The 14,169-nt window shown below is 35.7% G+C and overlaps 1 protein-coding gene across 1 annotated transcript in view; it reads left to right on the top strand.

The window, feature by feature from the left end:
* Nucleotides 1-14,169, top strand: part of LOC106050363 (extracellular matrix protein 3-like) — a 256,618-nt gene that overhangs the window by 231,301 nt on the left and 11,148 nt on the right. Inside the window, exons 5-14 of the mRNA XM_056039191.1 lie at nt 3,026-3,175; nt 3,393-3,518; nt 4,679-4,924; nt 9,998-10,147; nt 10,326-10,535; nt 11,207-11,404; nt 12,104-12,268; nt 12,545-12,727; nt 13,322-13,449; nt 13,684-13,836. Coding sequence (XP_055895166.1) covers nt 3,026-3,175; nt 3,393-3,518; nt 4,679-4,924; nt 9,998-10,147; nt 10,326-10,535; nt 11,207-11,404; nt 12,104-12,268; nt 12,545-12,727; nt 13,322-13,449; nt 13,684-13,836 — 1,709 coding nt within the window. The remainder of the gene's footprint in view (nt 1-3,025; nt 3,176-3,392; nt 3,519-4,678; nt 4,925-9,997; nt 10,148-10,325; nt 10,536-11,206; nt 11,405-12,103; nt 12,269-12,544; nt 12,728-13,321; nt 13,450-13,683; nt 13,837-14,169) is intronic.

Raw genomic sequence — 14,169 nt, forward strand, 5'->3', positions numbered from 1 at the left:
ATAATAGAATGTTCTTGATCTAATGCTGGGAATTTAATATTTACCTACAAATGTTTGTGGTGAGCGGGCTTAGGCATAAACAAAAACAAATTCTTGCATCTCTGCTTCAACTCGCACTATAGAACTATAGAAAAAAGTTTAGCAGAAAAAGTTAAAAATTACTTTAACTAAAAAATTGGAAAATGTGCACAAATACAATACAGATTGGGTGATTTGCCCCAAAAGGTTACTTGCCTCAAATGGGTAGTCTACTTGCCTCAACCTTAATATAAAATAATTACCGTAACTACTTATAACCTCCACCAGTCATTTTGGCTAAGGTTGGAACAATGCCACCAACACAACTGTTATTTCTCTCCATGAGGCTTGCATGTTTTCAAATGAACGGCAAGTGCCGATACAGTTTGGGATCAGCAGAGTCGCGTCTTTCTCGGGTCACCGACTCCTGATTTTGTTCCTCACAGTTGACTTTCCCATGTTTGGGTATAGCCGCCAAGCAACAGAGGTTTGAATTCCTTCTCCGGGCCGCCAGGTAAGGCTATGGGGTCCGTTATGCCCAAAACTCATTGGGTAAGGCTCCAGTTGCTCACCTTTTCCCCTTCTGTCAGTGATAACAATTCCACCTGAACCAATATCTGAGTCACACTTGAAGACTGGAGTTGGACTGGTAGCCAGAGGCTATTTGAGACGCATGCCATTGGAAGGATTTTATGGGTAATTGATTGCTTATAAACATTAACCTTCTCTGGCAATAACAGCCTTACGAAACCACTTGCCCTAGCATACTACACAAGATTACATGCCATAAAGTTGGCTATTTGCCCCAACAGTACACAAGAACGTCCGTTCAAAGAAATAATATAGGGAGTAGGGGGTCGCTTTTCCAAAATACAAGAAGCAGCATTAAAAAAAATGTTGATTTACTGATCTACAGATTTAAAAAAAAAACACACGAATCCAGCAAGTTAAAAAAAAAACACTAGAATTTCTTCTGGAAGTGACGTATGACGCTGCTTGTGTAGGAAACACTCTAGTCATTGTCCTGGACTTCTAATTGATTATATGTCGTCTATTATGATTTATTTTGGCAATTAGCCCGGTCCTACACTAATCCACTGGATCGATTCTTGGATGGACCATTTCAGTAGCCGACCGTTCATTAATGACTCGTGTAATCGTAGATGGTCAATATTTGGTCTGCGCCTGCGCATGACGGAAGACAATCCGGTGCAGAATATCGTTTTTGATTGCAGAGTATTTTTTTCTCTCTTTAATGAATTAATTACGATAAGATTGTGTGTGCAATAAACATCTTATAGTTTTCCCCCTGGGGATATTCAATCTTGATAAACAAGGCAGGAAACAGGATGTGAGACAAAGTGGTAAAAAGTTGGGTAGTCAAGGAGGTAATTAGTTCAACAAGAAACAAGAAAAGGGCGGGTCGCTGCCACTGATACACGCAAACCTGACAATAGAATTTAGACGAGAGTTGAAAGGAAGTTTGAAACACTTTTTTTTTTCCCTAGATGGCCTTTAGCAACGCTTACTGTAGAGAAAATCAGAGAAAAAATAAGGTTGTATTGACTGGCGACATATATAGGGCATGACCATTGAACTCGTTGCAAGTAGGTTCAAATCGCCAAAACCTCTTTGATATTTATGTTTTTTAAATTGGTTTGTAGCTGTTTAGGTTGAACCAGTGGCGTACCAAAAGAAGGGTGGTATCAAAACACTCATCAAAACATTCTATTTCTTTTCTTGTTCTTCCTCTTTTCATTTCTTTGTACATTTCTTTGTACATAGCCACCATATCTTTACAAATCTATCTATCAACCCAGTCTGTCTGTCTCGTACACATTTTTATAAAGCTTGTATCAACTCTGTCTGTCTTTCTGGTACACATTTTTATAAAGCTTGTATCAACTCTGTCCGTCTGTTTGGTACACATTTTTATAAAGCTTGTATCAACTCTGTCCGTCTGTCTGGTACACATTTTTATAAAGCTTTTATCAACTCTGTCCGTCTGTCTGGTACACATTTTTATATAGCTTGTATCAACTCTGTCTGTCTGGTACACATTTTTATAAAGCTTGTATCAACTCTGTCCGCCTGTCTGGTACACATTTTTATAAAGCTTGTATCAACTCTGTCCGTCTGTCTGGTACACATTTTTATAAAGCTTGTATCAACTCTGTCCGTCTGTCTAGTACACATTTTTATAAAGCTTGTATCAACTCTGCCCGTCTGTCTGGTACACATTTTTGTAAAGCTTGTATCAACTCTGTCCGTCTGTCTGGTACACATTTTTCTAAAGCTTGTATCAACTCTGTCTGTCTGTCTGGTACACATTTTTGTAAAGCTTGTATCAACTCTGTCCGTCTGTCTGGTACACATTTTTCTAAAGCTTGTATCAACTCTGTCTGTCTGGTACACATTTTTGTAAAGCTTGTATCAACTCTGTCCGTCTGTCTGGTACACATTTTGTACACGTTATTTCTACCACATCCTATTCTCGGATCAAGTTCAAACGTTTCACACTTATTTCATTGTTCCTAATAAAAGATAAATTAAAAAGAAAAAATTAACCAGTCACTTAATCAAATAGTGGTAATTAAATAATTTAGTTTGCTATCGAAAAGCGACATAAATCGTAAACTATTGAGAGATATGATTGTTGATGTTTATTGCTTCTCCTTAGATAAGCTTCGGCTTTTCTTTTCAAGTATTTTTTTTCATTTCACTTCTTTATAATTTTTTTTATCTCTTCTTCTTTTCTTTCTTCCTGTATTTATCGCTTAAAGAAGGTAAACGGTTTCTTAAAATCAGAGTAAACAGAAAGCAGATTAATGTGATTAATTTGTTGTGTTCATAAAGTAAGCAAAAAAGTAAAGTTCTCATTTCAGAACCTAAACTAAAATTCAATCTAAAAAAAAAATTTTTTTTAAATGCATATATTTTGTCAATACTGAGACGTAATGAACAAGGGAAATAACCCAAAAATTGTAATGCCGAACTTTTCTTTCAGGTCAGACAGAGAAGATCTGGAGACTTCGTATGCTGGACGATACCATCTACGAGAGGTCCGAGACATTCGAGCTGAGACTTGCTGACCCTGTGTCCGCAGTACTTGACCAACCGGACACAGCTCTGGTCACCATACAGGACCACGAAGATGGTATATCTGCTTTTTTCTCCTTTATCACACAGAAATATTATTTTTTTTTTTAGAAACTATATTAATTTTCTTTTAACAATACTGAGTCAAGTGAGCATTCTAAGATGACAATAAGTCTAGAGTTGTATTCAACTGGTTCAGAATTGTTAAGTAGAACTTCAATTGTTTAATAACCTGACTCAATGTTTCTCAAACCTGTCGTCTACGACCATTACAGAATCTCTTATCTTCTTCACTGACCGTGTGCTGAGAACTTCTGAAAAGATCGGCGACATCCTGATTCCAATCAAGCGAGTTGGAGACAGTTCCGAAGAGACCACTGTCGTCTGTTCTACTGTGCCAGGTATGGGAGCAATAAATAGGAGACAACTCAATCTAAAAATAAACAAGAAGTCATTCTGTCACTCGTCTCCAGCATGGTCTCCCCTTGTTTCAACTTATAAGTTCCTATTTAGGCCATAACCTCAACTACGACAGATATCCTCGTGGTTACATCAGAATCTATTCAGCCTTTACAACCAGACTTTGCACTTAGTTGTACTCATGATTACATGGTTACGCACAAACAATCACAAAAAAAAATCGGATTTATTATATTTTTTTTTTGGGGGGGGGGGGGGGTGAGTAGTTGAGTAAGTTTTTTTGTGTGTCACCAGCCCATCTTGTTTAAAGCATTCTTAATGCGCAATGGTTCAATCTCTTTTGTGGACCATCGGAGGGGGGAAGGGTATTTTGGAAGGTTTCTGTGCTTCCTTTAAGTAGACTCTGCTCTAGCCCGGGTTTCAAATTTGAGCCCCCTTGTTAGGTGACCAGGCCGTAGCGGTTTTTGGCCTCTTTGCTACAACAGCACTGCCTAATTTGTCATAGATTATAATAGGATATGTTCCCCTTCTTTTACAATGAGTCGCGCAGTTTCTTTCAAGAAGTGTTGATGTAATGTAAAGGTCATCTGTTTCTGTGGCCTACTGTTAACGAGGGTGTCATATGGCCAGCACAACGACCAACCGCCTTTACTTTTCCACAACTAATGTCAAATACCCATTAGAGCTGGGTGGACTCAGGGGCGCCCAAGGATCCCGAAATTTCAAATTCCAGTCTTCACCAGTATTTGAACCCGGGAACTCGGTTTAGAAGCCAAGCGCTTTATCGCTCAGCCCCGCCTCCTAATTTATCTTAAGGACTGATTAATTAATTAATGGATTTATTTCTTTAGCTCTTAAATGTTTAGCTGAAATCGACGTGATTATATATATATCTTATTATATATATATATATATATATATATATATATATATATATATATATATATATATATATATATATATATATATATATATATATTATTTTAGTGTTACCCCTCTGATCCCGTTGACATCCACACGCATCGCACCTTCTTGCGACGCCACTGCTCACTTCCAGCTAAATCTGTACTCACATGATGTCACAATACATACTATATGAAATAGTTACGATATTTATCTCAATACTTTTTTTTTTATCAAGGAACGGCCACCGGCACATTCCCCACGACTCTGACGTCATCGGACTTTGTCCCAAGGCCGGCTGACCACACCAGCATCATCACATTCAACCAAGGGGACAAGGAGAGCCACTGCCGGGTGACCATCCTGGACGATGCCCTGAACGAGGAGGAAGAGAAGTTCACCGTCGTGTTGACAGAGCCCTCTGGCGGTAAACTAGGCAAGATCAAGTCAGTGGACATCTTCATTGAGCCAGACCAGGATGACGGTAAGGAACAGTTAAATACAGATCGACATCCCTAGTCTAAAACAACACTAATTGTCTTATTAGACCAGAACTGAACTTATAAAGTAAGTGGAGGAATTGGGTAATATTTTTGTGAAGGCCCCTAGCCCCCCCGCTCTTATTGAAACGCTTAAATAACGAATGTAAGCCCCATTTAATATGCATATACTCTCACTGTATAGAATTCAGACCACTTCGTCACAGTATTAGACGACTTATCTTATCTTATAGATTACAGACGTTACTTCAAATAAAAAATCTTATTTGATCTTATCTTATAGATTACAGGCGTTACTTTAAAAAAGAAGATAATTACGTCTTACGCATTTCTTGTGTCAATCTAGTCATGCATGTTAATTAACGAGTTCAACTCTGCTAAGTCGTTGGTTTTCATGGTTTATTCTGGCAACCCTTGTCCATGGGTGGATCAGTCGGGATCTTGTGTGCGGAATCACAGTTGGTCTGAGAGTATCCTCCTGATGTATTACGTGAACTGTGTAGCTTTGTTGTTGTTGTTCTTATGGCTGATTTCTTTTAACCCCAAAACAAAATTTAATTCGGAGAGTGATCGTTGTGATGTAGTTTTGGGGCATAAGTCCCTCCAAATATTCTGGAAACTTGTTGAGCTAGGACTGAGATTTTAGTTGGGCAATATTAAGTTAAGCTAAACCCAAACCTCGGAAAAGCTTCGGGAATCAACCTGATGAAAATTTTGCATCGGTGAGCCTATATGAAACTGCCACCCAAAATAAACAAAACAAATGAATACAGACTTTTATGCTCTAAATTCATTATTGTAAACTAACATAGTCTAGCAGTTTCTATGAGAATTATAAATAGATTTGATTGCTTTGTGTTCTCCAGTTTGCATCTTATGCTTGTCACTTGCTTTAAGTATCTCATGATTTTAAAACTGCAAGTGGCCCAAAACAATTAAGAAAATAGATAGAAAATGTGACAATACACACAAAATAAGTCAAAATTTGGGTCTAAAAATGTGCAAAAATAATTTATTCTTATTGCGCTTTGTTACTTGAGATGTGGGCCAGTAAGTCCAAATTATTTCTCACCGAAAATTTAAAAAAACAAGAAGAGACGCTCCACTTTCTCAACATGTGCCTTGACATCTGGCATCTAGGTATGTATCACTTGTCATTCACTTGACATATCAGACTTGATGACTTGGGTGGAAAGCTTCTTCACAAACTTTTGTTCCAGTCTGAACATTCACAATGTGAAAGTTTGCCTGCCGCCTCACAATTTATCTGTCATTCAAAACTTCTTTCTTGGCTCGCCCCGCTCCTCTCGTGGTGGAGCTTTCGTGTTTTTTCCTTCTCAAACGTTTTATTAAGAGCTTATCAGCTGACTGGAGCGTAGATTACGTCTGTGTTTAAGTAGCACGTCGTGTTGTCAGACTGTGCAAGGACACTGCATCTAATGTTACTGCTTAGTTACACTGCGACCAGTCATACGTCTAGTTTTACTGCTTGGTTACAGTATCTTGTCACTACATCTAGTCACCCTGTTTAGTTACACTACATCTAGTCACCATGTTTAGTTACACTACATCTAGTCACCCTGTTTAGTTACACTACATCTAGTCACCCTGTTATAGTGTAACTAAACAGGGTGACTAGATGTAGTGTAACTAAACACTATATCTAGTCACCCTGTTTAGCTACACTATGTCTAGTCACCCTGTTTAGTTACACTATGTCTAGTCACCCTGTTTAGTTACACTATGTCTAGTCACCCTGTTTAGTTACACTATGTCTAGTCACCCTGTTTAGTTACACTATATCTAGTCACCCTGTTTAGTTACACTATGTCTAGTCACCCTGTTTAGTTACACTATGTCTAGTCACCCTGTTTAGTTACACTATATCTAGTCACCCTGTTTAGTTACACTATGTCTAGTCACCCTGTTTAGTTACACTATGTCTAGTCACCCTGTTTAGTTACACTATATCTAGTCACCCTGTTTAGTTACACTATGTCTAGTCACCCTGTTTAGTTACACTATGTCTAGTCACCCTGTTTAGTTACATTATGTCTAGTCACCCTGTTTAGTTACACTATATCTAGTCACCCTGTTTAGTTCATCATCATCATGATAGTGTGTTCCTTAACTTTCGTCGTAGAGAGCGATTGTTTTTTTTTCTCCTAAATAACTAATAAATGTTAGGTTTAAAAAAAAGGAACATTTTTTGCTCCGCCCTTTTAGATTTAGAAGACTAAAATGGGCGCAAAATGTTACTGAGCATTTATTTATTTAAATCTTGAATGAATGCGGATATAGGCCTACCCGAAGACCTATATAGCCGTTCAAGACAAATATTTTCTAGTTCTATACCTTGACAAATTATAACGGTCAAACTCGAGTTTTCTAATTGTGGCCAAAGAACTAGTTATTCTTTTCCCAACAATGCACAGCAACTATACAATTACTAGAAAATCGTTAGAACCGTTTCATAAAGGTATGAGTTGAACAGAGTTATTGTAATGACTGTTGTCTCAATCCCCCAGGGTTGGAACCCTGTCCGTCGCCATCTCCCGCGTAAAGTTTGGGCTAGGATGTAATATTGTTCAATTTTCCTGGAACAAAAGTTACTAGCAAATGATAACATTTACCGAGAACCACACAGAATTTCAAGACAGATTCTATAATTCTTTTGAATGCGAAGTAATCAAAGACTTTAAAATTTGGTTTATATTTTATGGAAAAAACAGGAGGTGGGGCGGGGTGGAACATAAATGATGTTTAATTTGTTTAAATCTTAAACCCCATCCTACAAACATCATGGGCGTATTGTGTTTAAAATGCTTGAGACAAAATGAAATCACAAGGGCGGATAAAGAATAAATTACCCATGATTCTTTGAAGACTAATGTTTTTTTTTTAAAGAAAATTCCTTTTAAAGCAGTACTAAATGTTGGGTGTTTACACTGACTACTAGTAGAAGTCTTCCTTGTAAAAATATCCAACTGTTATTATAACAATTCTTCCCATAAGCTGGCCCTGGTGACGTTTAATAGCCGAGCCTGCATTCAAGTTTTATAGCCGGTCCTGTCTTCTGGTAACCCCGAGAGAAAGCCTGAACGCTAATCTCCCCTACACGAAACTTTTCAAACGTGTGAGTCTCGCAGCCAAAGAAAGATATTCTCAAAATGTAAACTTTCTATCTGGCAACTCCTTGTTAGGTTGGGAATGTTTTATAGGCACCTGGTGAGTCGTGCTGCAAGTTACTGCTTAGATTAGAAGACGAGTTGGAACAATGTTATCTTGACGTCTTCTGTTGTAAGAATCTACAGAGATAAGTCTGATATGGCCATGACTTGGTGTAATCTGAGTGCTTTGAAAGAATCATAGCCATACAGATTCTAGATCTAAATAGTACCTCTATTCAGTGAAGAAGATTGAACTCCAGTGCCACAACCATCTTGGTATAGATCTACATGATAAATTTATGATAAATATAATATAAAATAAGAATTACAAACTAAACAGCAAAGTTGTACAAAGACCGCTCAAACTCATATGTGAATTGGTCATCTGTTTCTAAGCATTACAGGTTCCCCAACAGTCCAACAGACTAAGGGATAGGTGTTGTAAAATGTAAAAATGTTTTACATGTTTCGGATGTTCCTTCAGAGTTGAAGGGATAGGTGTTGTAAAATGTAAAAATGTTTTACATGTTTCGGATGTTCCTTCAGAGTTGAAGATAATTACTTCCTAGTCCAAACCTCCCGCAGGACGACGGGGGATGGGAGCGGGCAGGGTTTGAACCCGGGACCATCGATAAATCTGAACGACAGTCCAGTGCAAACCGCACGACCAGGCAGCCATCCTATGAAGGTGAAGGTGAAAAGGCGGGTTTCATAATTGTCAGCAAGAAATTCCTGGCTCAGAAGTATAAACTATCAAGAAACACAACCCTGCTTCTCTCAATACAAAATAGACATGTGCAGGACGAAAGTGTTGTCGGCGTGGTTGTATCGTTTGGGCGGCTGTTGTTATTGTTATTATTACATTGTTAATATCAATAATTATTCAATAGTATTAATTATATTGTAATAACTTTAATTTGGCGAATAACAAAATCGTATTACATTATACATAAATGTTATATAAATCTGCAAAATAATTATTTCCCTTATTTGATATCAATAGTAAATAATTTGTAAAAAGGTGTTTTTTTTAAATGATTAAAAAAAAAAGAAATATATTTAAATATAAAACAGTTTGCTTTCAGAAAATTAATTAAAAGTAACCGTCGCAACAGAATTTTGAAAGATTTCAAATATCATGCTATCAGATTCTCAACATCTTTTCTAGCTTTTGAGAGCTCATGAGAAAGATTTACGGACAGACAGACCACACAAAAATATTAATCTTCGTTTAACACTCACGAAGTATGAGCTTCGGCACAACCACAAGAATGACTGGATCTAGATTTTAAAACTAAACTTTAGAATTTGATCTAAAGCCCTTGATGGATCTCTTGTAAAAAGAACAAGTTTCATTGCTTATTTAAAGGGATCTTAACCAAACTTATTTTTACACTTTTAATAAAAAGTAGATCAATATAAATCTTTTACATCTTATACACTGTGACTATAATGTTAAATGATGGCATACTTACTTGACCTCATCATGCAAGTAATGTTGTGTGTGTCCTTGTGTTTTGATCGTAGAATCACTGCCAATGATTTATGAAGGTGGATATTTATTTTAGTGGCCAGATGTCAGAAAATGAGCTCTAGATGTCCTGGAAAAAAAACAACCTAAAATGTAGAATATCTGCCAAAAGTTAAGGGCCTGGAATTCTGATTTATTAATCTCACCCAAAAAGCTATATAAGTTTGTAAATATGCAATTCTATTTTGACAATTTTAGGGGTTAAATATAATCTTTCACAGACAACTTAGCATCAGCCCTTACTGGTGACGCCGAGACTAGTGTGACTTTTCTTCCTCTTATTTTTTTTTCATGTTACAAATATAGAAAACATTTCAATGAATAATCTTAACTATTCCTGTTTTATTTCCCTTTAGTTCCTGTATTTTATTTTGCCAACTCTGCGTTCAGTGTGGATGAAAGTGAGGAGTATGTGGAGATTCCAGTACTGAGAAGTGGTAGTGATCTCAGCAAAACGTCTAATGTGACAGTCAAGTCCAGAAAAAGTGAGCCCAAAACTGCAGATGGTGAGCAGATTTTTTTTTCTTTACTATAGCACAGCACTCTTTAACTAACTTTAACAATTTGGAAAATAAAAGTTAAAATAAATAAAATTGAATTTTAATTAAGTTACAGATTATTATTATTGCTTTTACTAACCCTACATATCCTTCATTTGAACTGAATTTTTTTCTCTTATTACAGCTGGTCAGGATTATATAGCAATGAACAATGTCCTTGAGTTTGGTCCAGGGGAGACAATGTTGACTGTCAGAGTGATGATTCTAGATGACTTTAACAAGCCCAGAATGGAGGGCCCTGAAACTTTTCTTGTTCAGCTACGAAGCCCGATGAATGGTCAGCTGGGAGACCCTCAAACTGCAGAAGTCACCATTACGGATGTTGTGTCAGACCGTATGTGGATCTTTTTATTACAAAGCTTAATATCAACTTACTCTGTCTGTCTGCTAAAATGTTTGTACACATTATTTCTCCCACACCTTATCTTGGATCAAGTTGAAACTTTGTACACATTATTTCTCCCACACCCTATCTCGGATCAAGTTGAAACTTTGCACAATTATTCATTGCCATGGACAAGACAAGAATCAATAAAAAGAAATTCATCAATAAGTCAATTCATTACTGATAGTTATTTACCTGTTTGATACCATCAAGGGAACTTAATCCTTCAGTATTCACAGATACTGCTAAATATTTAGGGTTTTGTCCCCTTAAGTAATTGAACACTTTATTTCTCCCACATCCATTCTCAGATTTAGTTGAAATTTAGACAATTATTTGCTGTATCTAATAAATAATGAATCAAAAAAAAAATTTAAACAATTATTTATTGGTAATTAAATATTTTGTTTAATATCAAATAAGGGAAATAATTTTTACATTATTGAGAGATAGTTGTAATTGTGAAGCTGTTTCCCTTAGATAAGATTTGTTTTTCGAAAAAGGATTTTTAGAAATTGGATGTCAAATTTTGTTTACAGTTTCATTTTTATATAATCACTCTAATGTGCTTGACATATCTATTTATCAATTGTCATAACCTTATAAAATGTGCTTTACAGTACCCAGTGTGCAGTTTAAGGAGGCTAAATATGAATTCCGGGAGAATGATGGCAAAGTCTCAGTGGTCATCTTTCGGACAGGTGACATTAATCATGAGTCTGCCGTGTACTGCCACACCAGGCCAGGTACAGCCAAGCCAGGTTCAGACTACATAGACAAGCCCATGACTGATGCCTCTCTGATTCTTTTCACTGCAGGTATTGTTGTCCTAATGTGCAAGTTTGACATGATGAAAACTTTGTTCTAAAAAGTAAAATGTTTGTTTCGTAATGTTTATTTTAGCTGCATGTAGAGTTCTGATAAAAAACATCAAGCTTTGTGACCACAATACGCTAATAATAATTAATAAAAAACTGGCATCACAGATAAGTCACCCAGCAGTAGCGGCCCTAGGGAATGGCTAATGGGGCAACCGCCCCAGGTTCAGTGATCATAGATTTCCCTGTCCCTTTTAGCTTTGCAATCCTGATCATTTCTCTTCAACTAGGACTTGTTACTCAATATTTTGAAAGCCTTCCTGGCATCTATATGATAACAATTACCATGCAAACTCTTACATGACATTTGTGGTTTCAAACACTTTTCAGTTTCAATAAAGACAGCATCTCATGATCTGTCAAATCTACAAGGCTATCATTGCTTAAAAGTTGATCTTGGCATCAATAAAAACAAGTAGCGGGAAGCGACCAATTAACATCATTTATTTCAAAAATAAATGACATCCAATCGGATTTGAATAAAAAAAATACTTAGTGAATAGAAAAATGCTTAGTGATCAAGTTTGAACTGAACTCTGTTTTACACCATTTTAATGCATGACACATAGGATTTATGTTCACTAACTTTAAAATGTTTGCTATCAAATCTAACTGGAAAACCGCTGTCCATATTTCCAGGGGAATACGATAAGAAATGTGAGGTCACTTTAGTTGATGACTCTCTATATGAGGAGCACAAACAATTTACTCTCCAGCTGACCCCTGCTGTCATCAACAAGTTTGGCTCTGTCAAGGTTGGTGACCAGAGCTGGACCACAGTGACCATCCTGGATGAAGATGACCGTAAGTGGTTGTATAATTTTTTGTTTATGTATTTTATTTTAGTTTTGATCTTATGTAAGAAATGTGGCTTGAACTTCGAAATTGAAAAATATGTACACTTATTGACATATTAATATTAAACTGAATAAATTAGAAACAAAATTATCTGAATTTTTTTTTTTTTTTTTGCAAAGCTATAACATTTAAAGCTTTTTCTTAAAGCCACTAGTCCAATGTACAAAACATATGAATTTAATGTTTTGTTATTTATTGTGTGCTTTCCCATGTACCAAACAGATCCTGTAATCAAAATGTCTGACTCTAAATACATTGTGCGAGAACCCATGTTCAAGGAGGAGATAAGTCGCTTACAGATTCCAGTGGTTCGTTTGGGTGATCTCTCCCAGACTGTTATTGTCACCATGGACACGATGGATGATTCAGCCTCTGCTGGGATAGACTATGTCCCAATATTCACTGGTGAGGTTAAGAATTAAATATTAAATTAAATTCTCAGAAGATTGGTACATAGTAAAAGGGAAAAAACTCATAAATTAATTACAATTACTCTGAATACCTCATTAATGCTGGATTTTTTTTTTTTTTTTTCTCAAAATTGAAACCATGCTTTTACAAAAGATAATTAATACTGATTAAATATATAAGCTTACAAAAACTTAACAATACACTGTTGAATATAATTTACTATGTTATTTAGTATGTTTTTTTTTTCTTATAACATACCATAGACTTACCATCTTACAGGTCTACTTTTATCATTTGCATTGACAAATAACCTGTTCACATATTTATTCATAATGCAGTAGATATATACAGTTGTTTAAATTAATGATTTAGTCTCTTGTGTTTATATATTTATTTATTATGCAGTAGAATTGATATATCTTACAGCTGTTTCAATCAATGATTTAGCCATTGTATCTTTTGAATTTGTATGTGACTTATTTAACTTAAAAGAACATTTTGAAAACATGTTTGAAAAAAGAAAATATCCCAGCACAATGAGCACAAGTACATGTCAAACTCATTGTATTATTTTAATACTATTTCCAGAACTAGTTTTTGCAAGTAATGAAGTGAGAAAAATTGTGGAGATAGACATTTTGTTTGACGGAGTCAAGGAGACTAGAGAGACATTCACAGTTCATCTTAGATCACGAAGTGGGATTGTTAAAATTGAGGTCAGTAGATTTATGTGTCTACATTTTAGATTTTGAGATTTTTGGTCCATAGCTAGATGAAAGTCTCACAACTTTGTTGTTTTGTGTTTTGCATTTATTTAAATTGCCTCCTTTCTCTCTCTTCCTATAAAAATTGTTACTGTTAACAAATAAAACAAATCACAGCTCTTAAATTTTTTCATCTGTTCCTTTCAAAAACCTCTAATTTCACAATTTTTTTGCATATCATTACAGAATGCCATAGCTACAGTTCATATTGAGGAGAGGAGCAGGATAGCAAATATATCTTTCCCTGATGTACCTATTCTAATGTCCCTGAGAGATTATGACAGACCTGAGTCTGTGAAGGAGAAACCAATTCAAGGCTATCCTCTTATCTGTGTGACTGTAAGTAGTTAGAGAGTTTAATTCCTAATTGTAATCAAAAATCAAAGTTATGCATTAACTCTTTCTCTCCATAATTATTTTTCATGTTCCTACTGAATTACTTATTTTGTCCATTTCATTACATTGTTATATGCCTTTTATGATTGAACTTCAATAACATTTTTTTTTTAAATCAGAAATTTTTTTTTTTTGTTTTGGTAAAGAATTAAATGGGAAATGCATGCTCTTTTTGTATAACACAAACTAATCTTTATAAAATCAAAAATTAATATAATGAGGTCAAATCACCGATGGTATAGTCAATTTAGGAGAGAAAGAGCAACATTCTACTGG

This window comes from Biomphalaria glabrata, chromosome 8, assembly GCF_947242115.1.
Source record: "Biomphalaria glabrata chromosome 8, xgBioGlab47.1, whole genome shotgun sequence".
In the NCBI taxonomy this organism is placed as follows: Eukaryota; Metazoa; Mollusca; class Gastropoda; family Planorbidae; genus Biomphalaria; species Biomphalaria glabrata.